The sequence below is a fragment of the Lissotriton helveticus genome, chromosome 4_1 (genome assembly GCF_964261635.1).
Source record: "Lissotriton helveticus chromosome 4_1, aLisHel1.1, whole genome shotgun sequence".
Lineage (NCBI taxonomy): Eukaryota > Metazoa > Chordata > Amphibia > Caudata > Salamandridae > Lissotriton > Lissotriton helveticus.
This window is the reverse complement of record NC_136063.1, coordinates 7,563,157-7,583,743: the sequence shown is the minus strand read 5'-3', so window position 1 is coordinate 7,583,743 and position 20,587 is coordinate 7,563,157. Positions and strand designations below refer to the sequence as shown.

The 20,587-nt window shown below is 48.9% G+C and overlaps 1 protein-coding gene across 2 annotated transcripts in view; it reads right to left on the bottom strand.

The window, feature by feature from the left end:
- LOC144826890 (ly6/PLAUR domain-containing protein 2-like) overlaps positions 1-19,970 on the bottom strand; it is a 70,407-nt gene extending 50,437 nt beyond the window's left edge. For both annotated transcript variants that reach the window (XM_078685346.1, XM_078685348.1), the window contains exon 1: positions 19,866-19,970. In XM_078685346.1, the coding sequence (XP_078541472.1) occupies positions 19,866-19,917 (52 nt within the window). In that variant the 5' untranslated portion in view covers positions 19,918-19,970. The remainder of the gene's footprint in view (positions 1-19,865) is intronic.
- Positions 19,971-20,587: the final 617 nt, after the last annotated feature.

Genomic DNA, 20,587 nt, shown 5'->3' with positions numbered 1-20,587 from the left:
AAGTGAGGGGCAGTGAGGACAGTGAGGGGCAGTGAGGGACAGTGAAGGACAGTGAGGGGCAGTGAGGGACAGTGAAGGACAGTGAGAGGCAGTGAGGACAATGAAGGGCAGTGAGAGACAGTGAGTGACAGTGAGGACAGTGAGGGGCAGTGAGGGGCACTGAAGACAGTGAGGGACAGTGAGGGACAGTGAAGGACAGTAAGGGACAGCGAGGGACAGTGAGGGGCAGTGAGGGGCAGTGAGGACAGTGAGGGGCAGTGAGGGACCGTGAGGGACAGTGAAGGACAGTGAGGGGCAGTGGGGACAGTGAGGGGCAGTGAGGGACAGTGAGGGACAGTGAAGGACAGTGAGGGGCAGTGAGGACAGTGAGGGGCAGTGAGGGACAGTGAGGGACACTGAAGGACAGTGAGGGGCAGTGAGGACAGTGAGGGGCAGTGAGGGACAGTAAGGGACAGTGAGGGACAGTGAGGGACAGTAAGGGACAGTGAGGGGCAGTGAGGGGCAGTGATGGACAGTGAAGGACATTGAGGGGCAGTGAGGACAGTGTGGGGCAGTGAGGGACAGTGAGGACAGTGAGGGGCAGTGGGGACAGTGAGGGGCAGTGAGGGGCAGTGATGGACAGTGAGGACAGTAAGGGACAGTGAAGGACAGTGAGGGACAGTGAAGGACAGTGAGGGGCAGTGGGGACAGTGAGGGGCAGTGAGGGACAGTGAGGGACAGTGAAGGACAGTGAGGGGCAGTGAGGACAGTGAGGGGCAGTGAGGGACAGTGAGGGACAGTGAAGGACAGTGAGGGGCAGTGAGGACAGTGAGGGGCAGTGAGGGACAGTGAGGGACAGTGAGGGGCAGTGAGGGGCAGTAAGGGACAGTGAGGGACAGTGAAGGACAGTGAGGGGCATTGAGGACAGTGAGGGGTAGTGAGGGACAGTGAGGTACAGTGAAGGACAGTGAGGGGCAGTGAGGACAGTGAGGGGCAGTGAGGGACAGTGAGGGACAGTGAGGGACATTGAGGGACAGTGAGGACAGTTAGGGGGAGTGAGGGACAGTAAGGGACAGTGAGGGACAGTGAGGGGCAGTGAGGGGCAGTGAGGACAGTGAGGGGCAGTGAGGGACAGTAAGGGACAGCGAGGGACAGTGAGGGGCAGTGAGGGGCAGTGAGGGACAGTGAAGGACCTTGAGGGGCAGTGAGGGGCAGTAAGGGACAGTGAGGGACAGTGAGGGGCAGTGAGGGGCAGTGAGGGACAGTGAAGGACAGTGAGGGGCAGTGAGGACAGTGAGGGGCAGTGAGGGACAGTGAGGGACAGTGAAGGACAGTGAGGGGCAGTGAGGACAGTGAGGGGCAGTAAGGGACTTTGAGGGACAGTGAAGGACAGTGAGGGGCAGTGAGGGACAGTAAGGGACAGTGAGGGACAGTGAGGACAGTTAGGAGGCCCTACAGAGATCCTCACAGGTGTCCGTAGGAGGCCCCCTACAGAGATCCTCACAGGTGTCCGTAGGAGGCCCGCCCTACAGAGATCCTCACAGGTGTATGTAGGAGGCCCCCTACAGAGATCCTCACAGGTGTCCGTAGGAGGCCCCCTACAGAGATCCTCACAGGTGTCCGTAGGAGGCCCCCTACAGAGATCCTCACAGGTGTCCGTAGGAGGCCCGCCCTACAGAGATCCTCACAGGTGTCCGTAGGAGGCCCCCTACAGAGATCCTCACAGGTGTCCGTAGGAGGCCCCCTACAGAGATCCTCACAGGTGTCCGTAGGAGGCCCCCTACAGAGATCCTCACAGGTGTCCGTAGGAGGCCCGCCCTACAGAGATCCTCACAGGTGTCCGTAGGAGGCCCCCTACAGAGATCCTCACAGGTGTCCGTAGGAGGCCCCCTACAGAGATCCTCACAGGTGTCCGTAGGAGGCCCCCTACAGAGATCCTCACAGGTGTCCGTAGGAGGCCAGCCCTACAGAGATCCTCACAGGTGTCCGTAGGAGGCCCGCTGTACAGAGGTCCACATTGGAGTCTGTAGTAAGTACTCTAGAGGCGACAAGAGTGCATGAACCTGCCTCTCTGTACAGTGTACTAAAATGAAATACAATATGCAGAGAGTGGGAGAAATCCCCAGAGGAAGATAGAGGATCACACTAACATACATTTTGTGGTAGTGTGGACGAACAGTGAGGCTTATCAGAGGACAGTGTTATGTATTAGTGGACTTCAAATATACTTCATACAGTTTCAATTATCGAAATAAATGAATGGCTGTCCAAAGTATGCGGTACTTTCTGTATCTAGGCACTCTGTGGTCAATACCATCAAATATGGACCATCAAGGTTGTCGGGGAGAGCAATGGAAGTGAACAGCTGTATTGGGGTTCAGCAAACCGCCAGCCCAGTTACCGTCGCGGCCGCTGGCAGCAGGTCACTGGAAGCAAATGGGTGCAGAGCACCGCCAACCCAGCAGTGGCGGTTGCTGGAGGATGGTAGATATTCTAGTAGTGGAGGACACCCATCCCACTTACTGTCATGGTCGCTGGAAGGAGGACTCCACCAAGGCGTTTCAGATGAGTGTGGTTCCTTGGAAGGTCAGAGGTCAGCTTCAGAAGTGGGATGAAGGTCTTTGAGGCCTAGGACTCGGGTACAAGAGGTAGTTGGGTTGCACCTGGAGCAGGAGTACCGGAGGTCGTGGGTGCTGGTTCCGGAGGTCACCTGCAGCAGCCAGGCTGTTGGTGCCATGCAGGACAGACCATCATGGAGGAGGCAGGTTTGCCAGTGTTGCTGCTTTACGCTATCTACGTCACTGGCTGGAGGGTACCGGCTCTCAGGAACGGGGCTGTTTCTAGCATTGGTCGTTATGCTGAGAGGATCCGTTGAGTTGATGGAGGCGTGCATGGGTCGGTTCCACCGGACTCTGGAACCAACAGGCCTGGGAAGCTGCAACGGTTCTTTCAGTGGTGAGTCGTGTCGACACAGAAGGTGCCAGTCATTAATCATGCCGGTTTCTTTACCAGTGGACGCCGGGGACTAGAGCCTCCAGCCCAAAGGGAGGTTCCGGCAATTTGCAGAAGGCTGGCGGCTCTGGAGTTTCTCTGAGGCCACGCAGGTTCAGGAAAAGCAGCAGGTTGCAGCGCCCACATTCTTAGCAGTGGTGGGCGTTTGTGACAGCTTCTCCTGTGTTTTGTCTCACTGCTTGAAACACAGGGTTCTTTCTTTGTTTTTACTGCAGTGGTTCAGTTCCTGGTCCGTCAGTGGTTTTCTTCCGTTGTCTTCTTCTGACTGTCAAATCTGAAGTTTGGTTCTGGAGGAACCACCTAAGTACTGAATTTAGGACGCTTTTAAGGGAGGCTCGTAGTATCCAATAGGCTGTCTCCATGTTGGGTGACTAAACGCTCTTTATGAGCACCCCATATGGGGGGCATATTGTAACTCCTAATAATACTACTATCCCCATCCTCAAGATGGTGAAAAGTGGGATCTGCTTTGCCTGCCTCACTTGAGGGGTCGTACAGGCTGACGGTAGGCCCAGCTCCTGCTTTACCTAATTTTCACGCCAGTCCTCCCGCCAAAAGAGGAGAAGGACTGAGGTATCGCCACCTGCTTCTAACAGAAGAGGGCTGGGAGGCAGGGTTCACAGGCAGTATGTCCTTTAACCCGTTCCATGCTGATGACGGAACCGCTCCGTCATCAGCTACGGGTGCGCTGTGCTGATGACGGAGCGGTTCCGTCATGGCCCACCCAGCTCGATAGAACGCTCATGCGCGGCGCGAATTCCGCGCCTGCGCTGAGGGTTCTATTGAGCAGGGCGGGCCGTGACGGAACCGCTCCGTCACGAGCACAGCTCAACCGACGCTGGTGACGGAGCGGTTCCGTCACCAGCATGCGGCCGCCCCGCCCCCTTAGCACTGCGGCGGAATAGCCGCCGCAGTAAAGGGGTTAAAATTGCCTGCTTCTGCCAGGGTAGATCCTGGAGGGGGTAAGGTGTGACCACCTCTGCCCAGAGCAGGCATTGTATCTAGACCACGAGAGGGCTGTCTCTCCCAGCAGGGGTTCAGCAACATGTCTGGTGATGGCAAGCAGGCTAAAACTATACCGGGACCAGACAAGTGCCAGGTAAGGTTTCAGGGGACCCTCTAAAAGGGTCTCCAGTGTGAACGTATTAATACATCCAATACTGGCATCATTGAGGATTTATTAGGACACGATGTTTGGTACGAAACATCTTAGAAATCAGTGAAGCCATCACAGAGCTAGAAAATTCGTGTATGCAACGTGTATGAAACCTCATGGTTTCCCTGTTTCCTTAAAACATGCAGAATGGGCTGGATATTGTAGGGACCTATCTGCTCATGCTAATACGCCATTACATAGGATCTAGTGCACCTTGCCTTAGGCCTGCAGTAGGGGTGACTTACTTATATATTACGCAGTGTAATGGTGGCACGGCGCAAAGAGCTGTGTGCAATGTTGATTCAGGGTTTCTCTGCACCCAGACACGCAGTCCAAGATAGCAGCACCACCTGATCCGGTCACGGGGTCCCAAGGGGACCTTCATCTGTCCTCATGCCCTGGGCACCAGACGTGCAATGCACTGGGGGCTCACAGAGGAAGATGTGGCAATCGTGGTACAATTTTACGCAAATTAGATCTGGCACTGGGAGCCTGGGCAGCAGGGACTCAGTGCACTTACAGTTCAAAATTACATCCTACATAAGGGAAAGAGTGGGGGGGCTAACCATGTCAAAAGAGGCACTTTTCTACAAGGAGGCAACAGGTTAGTTCATACTCGTATAATGAGTAGCGCACAGTAGCTGAGGATGAATGCACAGGATCTCCTCTGCGGCCAGCACCGGCTGACAAAACTCGAATCATCACATTCTTAATACCCAGCCACAGCAAAGGAAACTTAATTGTACTAGATTCCAATGTAGATAAACAATGCTGGCTAAAAATTCAAATATAACACATCTTCCGTTCTCCCAGCAATAACCTAAACGTGTACACAAAAACACCACAATGGGGAAGTAGAAGGACCACACAGAAGCACACACAACAACACGACACACAGGTAAACAAATACGCCTGAAACCTAGAGCATAAAAATATGCAATGAAATGAAGAATATACATTCAATATGCTGGGCCTTACTATGTCTCTTCTACTACTAAGTATCACCGCTCTCTGGAAATCCCCAGAAATGTCTTGATCACTGCTCAGGTGTTGACTCTCCTGAACACGATGAAGGGTGCCAGAGAGGACAAATAAATTATGTCAATCATTTTCACCATCTCTCTTACTCTTACAACACTTACCCACCTTATAACTTTTGCTAGATTCCACCAGTGTCCACCATTTACCATAATATCATTCCCACAGATTCTTTCCACTCTCATTGGCTCACTGAACTTACTTTTTCCCTCCTGCACATTAACAGCAACCATATCACCACCCATATCACAAAATGCTATCTTGATCCGGTTAACACCTTTCTTTTTTTCATACAGGCCTTTTTCCTTCTCTTACTCATGACTAACATTCATTTTAACCAAGCCCATCAATTGCTCCACATCAGATTCCCTTTTAAGCCTTCCATCCATCCACACGGGACAAAAACTAGTATCTGCTTTACGGCTCTTGAAGAGTTCAAAGGGAGACACTTTAACAGCTGAGGGTCATGCTGAGGGTCATGCTGAGGGTCATGCTGTTCTGTACAACCATAACTATGCACAGACTTCACAACACCGTGTTTCCCACTTTTTGCACACCTGATACACTCACCAATCACCTGATTCATCCTCGCCTCAAGACCATTCGTTTGTGGATGATATAAGGGTCATATAAGGTGTCGAACACCACACGACTCTAGAAAAACGAATAATGAATTAGGGGCATATTATCAAGAACGGAGTAAAGAATATCGCCGCTTAATCGGCAGGAAACTTCAGCTAAAGCGGCGATAGTGGGCTTGATAATATGCCCTTGAGAATTCCCATAGAAGCCCATGTTTACACCAGAACCTGGGCTTCAATGGTACTTCACAAGCGCATAATATCAAGCCCATTATCGCCGATTTCGCAGCAGTTTCCTGCTGCTAAAACAGCGATAATTTTAACACAGTTTCTTGATAATATCCCCCTAGGTGCTCTTGTCAGAGAGGAGAAATTCTGGTAAACACCCCCTTAAGAAATTCTATGACAGCACCTGCATTTGGCACCTTTAACATCTTGAGTTCTGGTAATTTTGAACAATAATCTACCAGGACAAGGCGATACGTGGCACCACCGACAAGGAGTCATACCGACCCACGATATTGATTCCTACCTTGATTCATGGACCTGATGTACCCTCAATCGTCATGAGAGGAGGAGGTGAAGAGCCCTTTAAGCTTTTGTCAGCTGATTTGGACACAAATAATTTTCTACCACCTCTTCCACTTCATTGTCCATTTTGGCCACCATAAGTATTCACAAACCCAGAGTTTTTTTTTAATTGTATTGATTACATAGTTAATACTTCTTATTTCAACTGTTGGTCGACACACATAGAAGGATCCCTCACCGTGGGGTTTTCCCTCTCATGTGTGTCCTTTGACACTGGGATATTAAAGTCTTCATAACCAGCCACCTGTACTAAATCATGTAGAACTTCTATTTCAGAATCTATTTCTGACTCAACAAAACATGCAGCAGTCTTTTTTGAGTTTCTCTTTTTCTGGCAAAACATCTCAGAATGGCCAACTTTTTTGCAGCAACTGTAAGGGACACCTGCTCCCTTTAATATGTGGAGCATTGCTACAAGGGAAGAAATTGTAGCTACACGCAGGGGATGAATCTTCCCCTATCATAGGTCTTAAACCCCTTGTTCTCAAACTGTAGTTGGCAATGTGACATGATTTGCCAGAACCTATGGTGTTAACCACCTTAACTGGTTTCTCATCCAACTCCTGAACACTTCAATGTCCATTCTTGCTAATCCCCTGTGCTGGGCATACATGGGCTCGTATCCCATCCTCGTCGCCAATAATGTTGTAGTAATTACTCTTGAGATGACAAGAGCCCACAGAGAAGTTTATTTTTAAGTACAGAAATGTACTATTGTGGTGGACAAATGCACATTATTATTACTGCATCATAGCATTCTTGCAAATGTATCTTAATAGCACTAGATTCCAAGATATAACAATGTTTGGAGGCGGCCCGCCCTACAGAGAACCACACAGGTGTTCATAGGATACCTGTCACACAGAGGTCAAAATAGATGTCCCTAGGAGACTTGCCCTACAGAGAACCACACAGATGTCTGTAGAAGCCCTGGCCACTAAGTTCCTCACTGGTCTCCACAGTCGGCTCTTCCTACAAAGGTCCACACAGGTGTCCGCAGAGCTGGCCCATGCTCAGACAGCTCCCTGGACAGAATGAAGTTTGGCACCCCTGCTTTTGCTACTAAATAAAATAAAGTATTGCATTGAATCAAATTTTCACCACATCAGCTACCTGTAGATTGAATTGTAGTTCCACAAAATGGTCAGGTCATTACCCTTACAGAATATAAAATATACAATAACTGATGAAAAAGAGGTCAAATACAACTGTGCTTCGTTTGTCTTCTCCCAGCCAAACCTAAAAGTGATACACTCAGAAAGGTTTCTCCTGCTATTGGACTTGGCTCTCCCTTCAGGGTCACCCCCAAACCTTTTTCCTTCACCCCTCCTGATTTTCTGAATTTGTTTTTTTTGGCATCATTACTCTGTTCACTTTACCGTTGTTAACCAATGCTAAAGTGCTTGTGCTATCTCCTTTAAGCACGGTAAAAGTGCCCTGACCCTGATTGGTGAACTCATTTGTTGAAATGTACCTAGTACTGTGCTATAGTTAGAAGAGATCGAGATCCTGGCAAGGGTGGGGGCATTGCTATAATTTATGATAAATCTTATCAACGCAAGTTAGAAGATCCACCTTTTTTAAGTTGTGAGGCAGCTCTATTCAAAATCACGATGACACCGCAATTTACTTTTTCGGGCATTCTCGTCTATCGGTCCCCCAGACCATCCGGTTCCTGGGCTTCCTCACTTCCAGAGATAGTCACTCCATATCTTCTTAAAGCGGCAAAGTTCACTATTTTGGGTGATTTTAATTTACATGTCGAAAAATCTGAATGTGAAGTCAGCAGTAGACTGATCGCTGATCTTGCAGCACTAAATCTTTTGCTTTGTAACACTGACCCGATGCACATTGCGGTGAAAAAATGAGCTGGCTCTGACACACAGTCAACACCCCCTATTCTAGATGAACAACAATGTGATAGTCTTGCTAAGTATTTTGTGAATAAAGTGGAACAAATGTATTCCACACTGCACAATTTTCAGTCAGTGGTCCGTGCCTGTCGCTTTCCATTACTGAGTCTGCCCATATGGAGGACTATCACATCAAACTGAAAACTTGACTTGACATCAATTCCTTTAAAAAGATTTTAGGCAGCATTAAATCCGGCTCCCCTTGCAATCTCCTTCTGGCCCCAGTGTTGCAGCAGCTGGATCTACCATCTTTGATGTTAATTATGCATCTGCTCAATGCCTCTATTCTGTCCTCGTGCTGTTAGATGTATCCACTGCCTTCGACACGGTGTCACATGAGATACTTCTCGGTCGTCTGAGGGAGATGGGCATAGGAGGCGTGGCTCTGTCCTGGTTGGAGAGCTTTCTTTCGGGCCGTTTACAAGGTGTCAGATTGGGCTCCCATCATTCCATCTCAAGGGAGCTCACCAAGGGAGTGCCACAGGGCTCATGCCTAAGCCCCACACTGTTCAATGTGTATGTGGCACCCTTGGCAGACATTGTAAGAGCACATGGGTTAACCCCTGTGCCGTATGCTGACGACACTCAGCTTTTGGTCCCCTTTCAGACCCTGACGCCCGCAATACAAAAATCTTTTGCAGACGGAATGAGGGCAATATCGGACTGGATGGCTTTAAATTGCCTCCAGTGCAATGTAGGCAAGACAGAGGACATGCTGTTCGGGGAGGCCACCCTTCTGTGGTCTCCAGAATGGTGGCCCCCGGATTTGGGACCAGCACCAAGTCCCAAACAGATCATAAAAAATCTCGGTGTGCGGCTAGACAAGGCACTTTTGCTCAAAGAACACACAAATCAAGTAGCAGGATCCTGTTTTCGGATCATTGGACTGCTACGACGTGTCTTTCCATTCCTATCTGACACCTATAAGAAAACACTTGTCCAGACGTTGGTAATCAGTAGACTAGACTACTGTAATGGCCTGTTCATCTCGGCCAATGAGGAACAACTACAGAGACTACAAGTGGTCCAGAATACCGCAGCGAGACTTGTTCTCAATGCCCAGCCAAGGACTGCTTCACGTCCCCTCCTGGACAAACTCCATTGGTTGTCGGTTAGGCAGCGTATAAAATTCAAAATCTGCTGCACAATACACAAATGTCTGCATGGCAATGGACCTCAATACTTGAAAGAAAAATGTGTCCCCTATAATCCTGGTCGCACTCTGCGCTCTAGTAGTCAGCAACTGCTCCAGGTTCCAAGGATTAAAAAAGCTAGACAGGGAGGTCGAGCCCTTTCCCACAAAGGCCCCATTCTATGGAACTCACTCCCCCCCACCTTGAAACAAATCACCAACTTTCAATCCTTCAGGAAGACCCTAAAAACGTATCTATTTCCGGCCTGTTAAGATATCACCACACTGATTCCCTCACAGTTCATGACCATGTTTAGGTTCCTTTGGTAAAGCGTAAGCGCGGAGACACCCCTTCGGGGGTCGAGTCCTGCGTTATATAAGAATATAAATAAATAAATAAATAAATTCAAGAGGCTATTATCATGTCAGCTTGGAAACATGCTATGGTCCTTCCCCTCTTGAAGAAGGCCAATCCTGATCCAGCCCAGCCATCTAATTTTAGGCCCATTTCTATACTTCCAATGTATTCTAAAATTCTGGAAAGGCATATAAACCTGCAATTAACTCAGTTTGTCGAATCTGTTAACTTTCTACACCCCTCTCAATCCAGCTTTAGAGCTGGTTGTTTAACCGAGACAACTCTCCCTGGGGAATCAGAAATGTTACAACAGCGCTTGGATTCCGCGGACACCGTGGCCCTTACATAGCTCGATGTGAGCGCTGCATTTGATACGGTGTCCCATACCATGTTAATCAATTCCCATTCCCTACAGTCTCTGGGCATATCTGGTTCAGTACTCGGCTGGCTTTCATCCTTTTTAGCTAAGCGGACATTCCAAGTCTTTTCATCCAGAGCCACCTCTAAAAACTATTCTTCTTATGGGGTACCCCAAGGTTCCATTCTAAGTCCTCTTCTGTTCAATGTGTATGTAAAACCTTTGGCGACAATGGCAGAGGAGGCTGGGTTGTCCCTTTTCTCTTACACGGGCAACACCCAAATCATCTTTTCCCTTTCCACGGAAGGGTTGTCTGGGCCTTCAGTTCTTCGAACCGATTTGAGTAATACTGCATCTTGAATGCAAGCCAATTTACTTTAGCTTAATGGTGAAAAAACTGAAGTCCTACTTTTGGGGGAAAAAAAATTCTGGGGCCCCCAGCATTGGCCGATTGTAATGGGTGCTTTACCCCAACCCACTGATCAAGTCCGTAATTTGGGAGTCGTCATTGATGACAAACTATCTATGAAGCAGCAGGCAGTGAAGGTAGCAGCCACTTGTTTCACCATTTTAAAATGGTTGAAAAAAGTCATCTGGATGCTCCCGGCCCCTACTCAGTCTCCGTAGTCCAGGAACTTGTGACCTCTAGAATGGACTACGGGACCATCCTTTATTTTGGGGTAAACAAGGATGTTACGCGGAGGCATCAGGTGGTTCAAAACTCTGTGGCCAGACTGCTCTGCCAGACTCCAAAAACATCTCCCACTTCTAGTGTCTTGAGAGATCTACATTAAGTATGGGCCGAAAATTCGTTCCACTTGCGGAATTTGCGGATTTTCCGCAATTTCGCGATCCGCGAATCTCGCGAAATTGCGGCAAAATCCACGAATCTGCGAGCGGGACGAATTTTGTTCAGGAAGCACTTACAGGGTTACAGCAGGTGCCCAAGTTGAAGCTAATTTCTTTGTAACCATTTACAAAAGGGTTACAAAGAAATTAACTTCAACTTGGGCATCTGCTGTAACCCTGTAAGTGCTTCCTGAGCGGCTCTTCGTTGCCTACTTGCAACTTTTCTCTGACCCTGCTCTAACCCTCGAAGCAGGGTCAGAGAATAGTTACAATTAGGCAACGAGGCTCCTGTCACAAAAATTAAACCTCAGCAGGAAGCACTTACAGATATAAATAAAGCAGGTGCCCGAGTTGAAGCTCAAATTCAGTAACAGAATTTATATTCAGCCCAAGAATCTAGTGAGCACGGTCGCTGCTAGGCAGGTGTGCTTTCTCCCCAAATCTTCCGTCTACAAATAGCTGTAATCCGTGATGGAGGTCTAGGCATCCACGAGTTTCTCGAGCGCAATCCAACTGTACTTCCAGTGACCAGGAGGCTGATTTCTCCTCATCTACTGCGCTGATCGGTCTCTGACCTTTATAAACAAGAGGCATGTGAACTCACACAGAAGCCCGTCCCCACACATACTAGGCTATGCAACCTCTTCTTGCCCTGTCCCCCACTGTGATGGACAGCTCACTCGAGGGACCTCGGCGCCTATGGGCGCGGTGGCAAAGTTACAGACACACGGGGTCACTGGAGACAACTCTTCTGGGCCTTTACGCAGCTGTAGTGTAGGAAAAGCACGATACATTTACGCATCGAGGTAGCACTTACTGCTTTCTCCTCATCTGCTGCTCTGATCGGTCTCAGACCTTTATAAACAAGAGGCATGTGAACTCGCACAGAAGCCCGGCCCCGCACACACTAGGCTATGCAATCTCTTCTCGCCCTTTCCCCCACTGTGATGGACAGCTCACTCGAGGGACCTTGGCGCCTATGGGCGCGGTGGCAAATTTACAGACACACGGGGTCACTGGAGACAACTCTTCTGTGCCTTTACGCAGCTGTAGTGTAGGAAAAGCACGGTACATTTACGCAACGAGGTAGCACTTACTGATTAGCCAGTAGAAAGTACTCCAGTTGAGTATAGTGGAACTGCCAAAAAATCCACGATTTCGCGGGGAAATCCGCCAATTCGCAATTTTTTTGCGAATTTGCGCGATGTCGCAAACCGCAAATTCGCAAAATTCGCCCATACTTAATCTATATTAGCTTAGGGTCGAAAACCGTGCTAAGTTTAAAGCCCTGAGTTACACATATAAAATCAAGGTCAGCTAAAGAACTATTGATGGACAGAATGCAAGACAATGTCATACATTCACCCCAGTTCAGAGATCTGGGCCTAAAGCCATAGTTTTGTGCTCACCATGCCATTCCAGTGTGGACCCAGTCATATGCAAATCAGTCTTGACCCTGCACCCAATAGGAACAGTCCAGCTGGAACTGCCAGGCCAGGTCCTCCCTAGACTAGAAACAAGCATCCTAGGACCGGTTTCGGGGTTTCACTCCTCTAAAGTCAGGATGACTTGATTCCAGTGGCATGGAGAGCACGGGACTCACGTCTGAGCATTCCCGTCCCACTCGGGGTGACAAATGCAAAAAGAACTATTGATGGACAAGGTCGGCTCTGCCCCTAAATACCTGCAAGACCTAGTCCACCCCTACCAACCTTTCTGTCAATTATGATTGACCACTCAGGGAAAATTCTTGGTTCCCAAGATTAAACTTACAAGAATGGAAGGTTGTTTGTTTGCTTAACCTTGGCCCATCCCTGTGGAATTCTCTTCCCATTGCGCTTCATAATGAAACTTCATGCATGAATTTTTGCAAACTTTTAAAAACCTGATTCCTCAACCAATAATTCATGATCTGTTTTTTACTTTTTGTTTTTCTTCTTTTCTGCTCCTTCAGGCTTTGCGCTGGGAAACCCTTGTTGGGTAGCTGCGTGCCGTACAAACCTAATTTAACATAACATAACAACAACATATGGTATGAGATATACCCAGGGCCTTTGAATTAAAAGCTACTAGTGGGTCTGCAGCACTCATTGTGCCACCCACTGTGTCACCCAATCAAGTAGCACTTTTAGACATATCTCTGGCCTGCCATTGCAGCCTGAAATACAGTTTTAAACTGCTATTTCGAACAGGCAAAATAAACATTTTGCTAGGCCTAAACCTTCCTGTTAGACCTGTCAGCCCTAGGGTGGTCTTTCCCTATTTATTTCGCCCTTGCCTCATTTTTCCCACCTTCTTTTTTGTTGGCCTTAGGTCTCCGAGCACCTTCGCATTGCTAACCAATGCTAAGGTGCAGGTGCTCTCTACTTCAAATATTGCTGCCATAGGCCCCTGCTACTATAGCGTGGTCTTTTTGTGTAGCACCCTAGTTGCCAGTAGCTGTCTGGAACCCTTAAACATTGTTGCAATACCAGCCTGCCTTGCCTGCCCATAGTTAGAGTAGGGAAGCTCCTGGAACCTTCTAGAATAGGGGCGGGGTCTGCTTTTGCCACCTTAGAGAGTGGTCACCTGACCTTCTTACCGCTATATTGCGGGAGCCCTCTGAGCCGGCCTGCCCCCGCTGTGGCCCCGCACTCTGGGAGGCGCAGACATCATCATCATCTGCCCTCGGCGGCCCCCGGTGCCAGGGGAGGGCCGCCGCCGTGTGCCGTGTGCCGCGCCAGGCCCGGAAGAGTAAGCTGAAGAGGCGCCGTCATCCGGCGCACCCAGGGGCCGCTATCACCGCCGCAGCCCGGCCCAGGAGTGAAGAATCCCCGCGGCAGCCCCCGGAGCCTGAGGTAGGCCGCCACGACTGGGTGTAGGCCACGCTAGGCCCTGAAGCCACTGTATTCCCCTCACGTGACGGCAGCGCCCGGCCGCGTCATAGGCCCCTCGAGACAGGCCTCTGATTGGCCCAACTCCAGAGAAGCCTTGGACCGGTCCGAGATTTGACCCGGAGGGGGCCGGGAGGAGCGAGAGACCCCCTCTGACCGACTACACCCTCAGGGCTGACCCTACCACCAGCGCGGGGCCCCGTGAAGCCCTACTGTGGCCCGCGGCCGGCCCCTGCAGCACGAGATACCCTGGAGGGCTCTAAGAAGAGCCAGAGCCCTCCCACAGCCAATTAAACCTCCGCAAGGGCCGAGGGGGCCGAAGAACAAAGTAAACCCCCGGGGAGGCCCCGAGATCGCCCCTCTGCGAGGGAAGACAGTTGTTGGGCCCCGTTGGCCCCTGTGACCTGAACTGGGCAAGAACATCCAGCAGGCTCCCGGGTAACTGTGGTTCACTGAGTTCACCCCTGACTAGGGGTCTGTTACTACTAGATGGCAGCAGCAGCATAGATATTATCGAAGGGACAGGATGCTTCAGTGCTCTTGCTGAGGTTGAGGTGATGTTATGCCGCAGATGTTATTGTGGTAACTGCATTGGAGACCTGTTAATGCAAACATTGATTGAGTTCCCCTTTAATGAGCTCCTTGCCTGTGCTCCCATGAAGAAGGGTTTACATATGCTTAATGAAGTGGTTATTCTTGCGCCATGAAATGTTTATCCTTACCTGAGGAAATGGTTATTCTTACCTAATGAAATGTTTTGCCTTCAATGAAATGCTTTACTCCTGCTTAGGGGGGGGCTTTTCTACTCCTGCCTGATGCCGCATTCCTGAATGCCTACAGTTATATAATGAAATGTTTATTACAGAGTAATGAAATGTGTAATCCTTTAATGAAATGGTTATAGTGATATGCTACAGTGAATTTTGAATTGCTCCCCTCACTCCCCTCTGATGAAATGCTTTGCCGAGACATTGATGCTTTGATTATTGATTGCCCTGAACCTTGAACTTAGATAAAACGTATTGATTTCTACTCAAACCTTACTGGTGTGGTCTCAGTCATTGTGTGCGTTACAAGCCTCAGTGGATGTGTGTGCTGTATAGTCACTTTACACCTAAGCTTTCGGGTGCCTACCTGCTCGTGCCAGGCTACCCCCCGAGGAACTGGTGACCCCAGTTCCTACACTTCCTTTTTAATAGTTATATCAGCCCAAAGGAGAAAAAGCCATGGGGCAAGGAACATTGTGTTTGAAAAGTAGGACATGTGGGCTTTATTTTTAAATGTCAAGATAGTGGAGAACTCCCAAATTTGCTCCTCACTACTGTAAGGCCTATCACTTCGATTGAATAACATTGGGTTATCTTATTGCATTTAATATGTGCTAACTTTTGATTGGGACCTGAAAGGGATGTCAAGTTTGGACTGCAATGGATTGTATTTTAAAATCTTATTCAATGGTAAGGTCTGATTGTAAGTCACAACTCTGAAAATGCCACTTTTAGAAAGTTGCCATTTTCTTCTCCTAACCATGTGTGCCTTCTGCCAATATCCTGGGTCCTATGACTGTGAAAGGCTCTGTTGTTAGTGTTTGTGTATTCCTGTCAGACTGTGAGACAATGGGAACCGGATATAGGCAGGATGTTCCGTCCTGCCAGGATGGATGTGGGTGGAGCTGTTCCCTTCCCACTTACACTTCAAAGTGATAGCCTTCAAAGGACCCCGACACCAGCCTTTTTTTACCCCAGACTTGTTGGAGCCTTGCAAGGGGAAGGGAAGAACTTTCTAGAACTAGATGTGGGAATAGTATAGAGAATTGTACCACTTCAAAGGCTGGCACCAGGTATACATATTGGAGCCTTACAGCACCTCTTCAGTCCACTCCTGGACCTGTGGATTACAAAAGAAGGACTGCCTTGCCCCTAGAGGATGGTCCTACTGCTTAGGCCTGATTTGTTTCCCAGAATACTGCCTTGCTACTACCAGCTGCCTGCCTTGTTCCCCAGATGATTTCCCTGTTTCCTTGAGGCAAGCCTTGTTCCCCAGAGGATTTCCCTGTGTCCTTGAGCACTGCCTTGTTCCCCAGAGGATTTCCATACTCCTTGAAGCCTGCCGTGCTCTCCGAAAAGGCAGACTGGGCCTGCTCCTTTCATTCTAAACTAACCTGAGTGCCTCCAAGGGTCAGTTAGCTGACCTCATTTTCTGAGCTACAGGGATACAAAAAGCTCCAGAGGCCTCCCTGCAACTGATCAGCTGACCTGCTACAACTGGACCTGCCTGGACCTGCAATCGGACCTGTCCGAGCCCTGCTGGCCTCTGCTAGACTTAGTGCCTGATCCCCAAGTGGTGCCTCTCCAGGACCAGGATATTTGGGGCCCAATTCACAAAGGTAAAATGAGTCCAAAAGTCTAACTGTACTACTTTTTGGCATTCACAAAGGTAAAATTAGTCCAAAAGTTGAACGTACTCCAAAAGACTAACTATACAACTTTTCGATATTCATAAAGGTAAGCTACTACTAGTTAAGTTAGACTTTTGGACTAATTTTACCTTTGTGAATACTAAAAAGTAGTAAACTTACACATAAGTGTAAGTTTATCTTTGTGAATCAGGCTCTTGGGTGGCATCGGAGGACACTCCTCTTCAAGAAAGAGAGAAATCCTAAACTTTTACACTGTTCGCAAACAAGAATGGGCACATTTGCACTAAGATACTTCAGCCTGCAATGACCAACAATGTGTAGCTCGGGGATCTTGACTCTTTGCGCTACAGTGGCCCCCAGTGACGACCACCAATGCGAGATCTACACTTCGTGCTACAGCAACTACATCCCACGGTGACTGCCACACGAAGCCCGAGCCATGCCTGCCCATGATGCTCAACCAGATCTTTGTGCTACAGAAATGACAGCCCACACCACCTGACCTGTTCTTCACTCTACAGCGACGAATATCCGCGATGATCTTCTTGCTCCTCTCAGCCTCCTCCACCGTGGAACTAGACTCTTCTCGGCAGACTTTGAGCAGGTACCGTTATTAGTAAGGCTAACCTGGTCCCTGTCTCTGGCCTAGTGCTCCATTGCAGCTAGCCTGAACTTGAGACTTTCCCCCAGTCCAGCACGACTAGATGACCGTGAGTACTGTTTGTGCTTGCCTTTTAGGCGCTATTATAATCTAAATCTTGAAAGTGCCTTCCTGCAATTCTACTGATTGGATTTTTGCTATTTTGGTCATATTTTATTTATTACAAGGTATCCTATTTACCTAAATTATTTTGGGAATTTTCTTGTTTTGTGTTTTCACTTTATTAATGTTTGTGTGCTACATAAATATTTTTCACAGTGCCTCTAAATCAAGCCTGTCTGCTTTTGTGTCAAACTACAAGAGAGTTCAGCACCAGGAAAATTAGTGACTTTGTGGTTCACCCTGACAAGGATTGTGGTTGTTGCCCTAGTAAGGTTTCACCCACCACTCAACCAATACCTCAGTTTCTTACACCCACATATATTAGCACCAGCATGCTTATATTTAAGTACCTTGATTGCTCACAATATATTCAGTATTCTATATGGATGATGCCATGACTATTATGTGAAATTACTTTTGACTCTACCAGGCAGATGAAGTGTTGTGAATTTGATTCAATGCAGTACTTTGTTTGTATGAGAGAATTGTAGACTCACACTTTCAGTGAGCCCGCCACTGACAGGCTGATTTTGATGATGGGCGGTGTGCTGATGGATGGAAAGTCTGACCGCCATGGGTTCGACAGTAGCAATCATTTTGATTGCCTGTTGGACCGTTCCGCATCCCCAGAATGGTAGCACCGCCATCGGGATTAGGATGGTCCATCCCTGCCAGTCTTTCCATGGAGGTTCACCTGCCATGGAAATGCTGGCGGGGATAGACTTTGGGGGCCCATAGTGGGCCACCCTTAAGCAGGTGCATTCCAGTTTTGCACTTGGAGGCACCTATGGTGCCCCCTACATTTACCTGCACCATGTTGCAGGCACCGCATGGTGCCTGCCACATAGTGAAGGAAAGTGCAAAAAGTGCTTTTTTTACATTGAAGCCAGCAGCACCCGCCTCCAATGGAAAAATGGGACGTGTGGCAGCCCTGGTGGCGGCCGCATTATAGTTCCACCTGTGGGACAGACGCTTTTTAGGCGGGTGATCCATATCCCTGGGATGATGGCGGACTGACAGAAGTAATCAGCCCCTTAGTTTTTCACAATGCTTCACAACCCAGGTTCTGATGAATACAGGGCAGTACCATAATTTTTATAGTAAACAAATGAGGAAACAAGGGGCCCATTTGTGCTCCCAGGTCAGTCTTTGGCTGATTACATCAGAACAGTGACTGACCTCTAAACACAAACATCTCTTAGCCTCCCCCAAGTCCCCTAAATGGCTCACTGCTGAGCTCCATCAATCTAATGCCAAATTGTTTGTTTGGGATATGTGGGATGGTGTTTGGTGGCAGGGGTTGAAGGAGATAGGAATCCAGCCCCTCAGAGATCCACATTGGTGGGCAGCCCAATAGAGCCCCAAAGGCTTTCAAAAGTGACTAGCCCACAAGAGGCTTGCAAGTTATTCCAAAGATTTCTAGACCTCCAGTGATGCACACTGATGTCCATAGGTATGAGGCTAGTCCTACCGATCCCCAGTGGAGTCCACAGGTGTCCTACAGAGCCCATCCGCTGTGCATAGGCCACCATCCTTGACTGCCCCTCTGGGATCTCACTAGGTGATCAGTCAGAGATAGAGTTACACAAGTATTCATAGGTGGCTAACCCCACAGGTTGCCACACGTGGCCTACAATGCCCCACTGGTGACAACAGGTGAACAGCCTTGCAAGCCCCTCAAGAAATTCCAAAGATGACCATCGCTACAGAGTTCTTCAAAGGTATCAATAAGTGGCTAGCCCTGCCGAGCCCCACAATTGTCCGCAGGTAATCAGCACTACAAAGCCTGATGGGTGTTGACAGGTGACCATCACTCCAAAGTTCCACACAGATGTCCATAGATTATCACTTTTACAGAGATTCACACAGGTGCAGCCTCTAACGAGATTCACATAAGTGTTCACAGGAGGCCAGTACTGCCGCACTCCACAGGAGTCCACGGGTAGCCACCTGTACAAAGCCTCACAGGTATCCACAGCTCCATCACTAGACAAAAGTGATGGAGCTGGTCAACAGTAGATGACTCCTTATTCATAAGGTGTACAGGTGCAGCCTCTAAAGATGCCTACAGCTTACTCCCTGGGTAACCACATCTGCACAGACAAACACAGGTTTCTATATGAAAAACAAAGCCTGCATAGCCCCACAGGTAACTTCAAGAGAGGCCAATCCCACAGAGACCCATCCAGGAAGCTCCATATCTGTCTGACCATGCAGAGCCTCCATTGGCCTCACACAAGTAGGTACATAGGGATGAACCAGACACAGCTCCACACAGATCCAGAGGTGAGGAGCCCCTCACAGCTCCACACCCTTAGGACCACAGGAGACATGCCACTAGCAGCCCCACACCAGCAGGTGCATAGGGACAAACCTGACACAGCTCCACACAAATCCAGGGGTGGGGAGCCCCTTACAACTCCACACCCTCACGACCACAGGAGACAAGCCACAAGCAGCTCCACACTAACAGGTGCATAGGGACAAACCTGACACAGCTCCACACAGATCCAGGGGTGAGGAGCCCCTTACAACTCCACTCCCTTAGGACCACAGATAACAAGGCACAAGAAGCTCCACACTAACAGGTGCATAAGAACGAACCTGACACAGCTCCACACAGATCCAGAGGCGAGGATTCCCTTAAAGCTCCACACCCTCTGAACCATAGGTGATAACCCACAGGGAGCCCCACACAGGTAGGTCCATAGGTCATGAACCCAACAGAGCTCCACATAGATTCAGAAGTGAGGAGTTCCTCAAAGCTCCACACCCCCTGGACCACAGGTGAAAAATCTCAAGGAGTCCCACACTGTTGTACCTGTATGCAGGGAGAGTCTTACCGATGCCAATGAAGAGGGAGGCAACCAGGAGAGAGATGAACCAGTTCTTCATGTCTGCCGAGAGCTGTCGCTGGCACCGTGCGGGAGGTTCTACTGAGAAGTACGAATGTGTGCCCTGCTGAGTGCTGGGTGGATGTGTAGCTCATGCTCCTTGAAGTCACACCCTTTGGCCTCCAGCCAGAGTTACACAGCCCTATTTATATACATAGATATGATTTCTGGCAATTGATAACGTTTGGGTAAGGCACAATTGTATGCAGAGTGTGATGCATTTTACTGAGGCAATGTCGAAGAAGTAGGTCTGCGTTATATTATAAGTGTGTGCAAATTCTGTGTCTGTGTGTTCTTCTCCACTCTACACCACTCCACTCTACTCCACTCTAAACCACTCCTCTCTGCAACTCTGCTCTACCCTATGACACTCACTTTACAACATTCTGTGCCACTCTACTCCACTCTATGTCACTATACTCCATTCCATTCTATGACTTTTTACTCCACTCTATGAACCTCCACTCTAAGACACACCACACCACTTTGACACTCTCTGACACTCTATTACCCTCCACTCTATGCCCCTCCATTCTTTGCCCCTTCACTCCATTACACTCAATGACACTCCACTCTACACAATATCCCACTCTACAACACTCTATGCACCTCCACTCTATGACCCTCCACTCTATGCCCCTCCGCTCTTTGCTTCTTCACTCCGGGCCCCT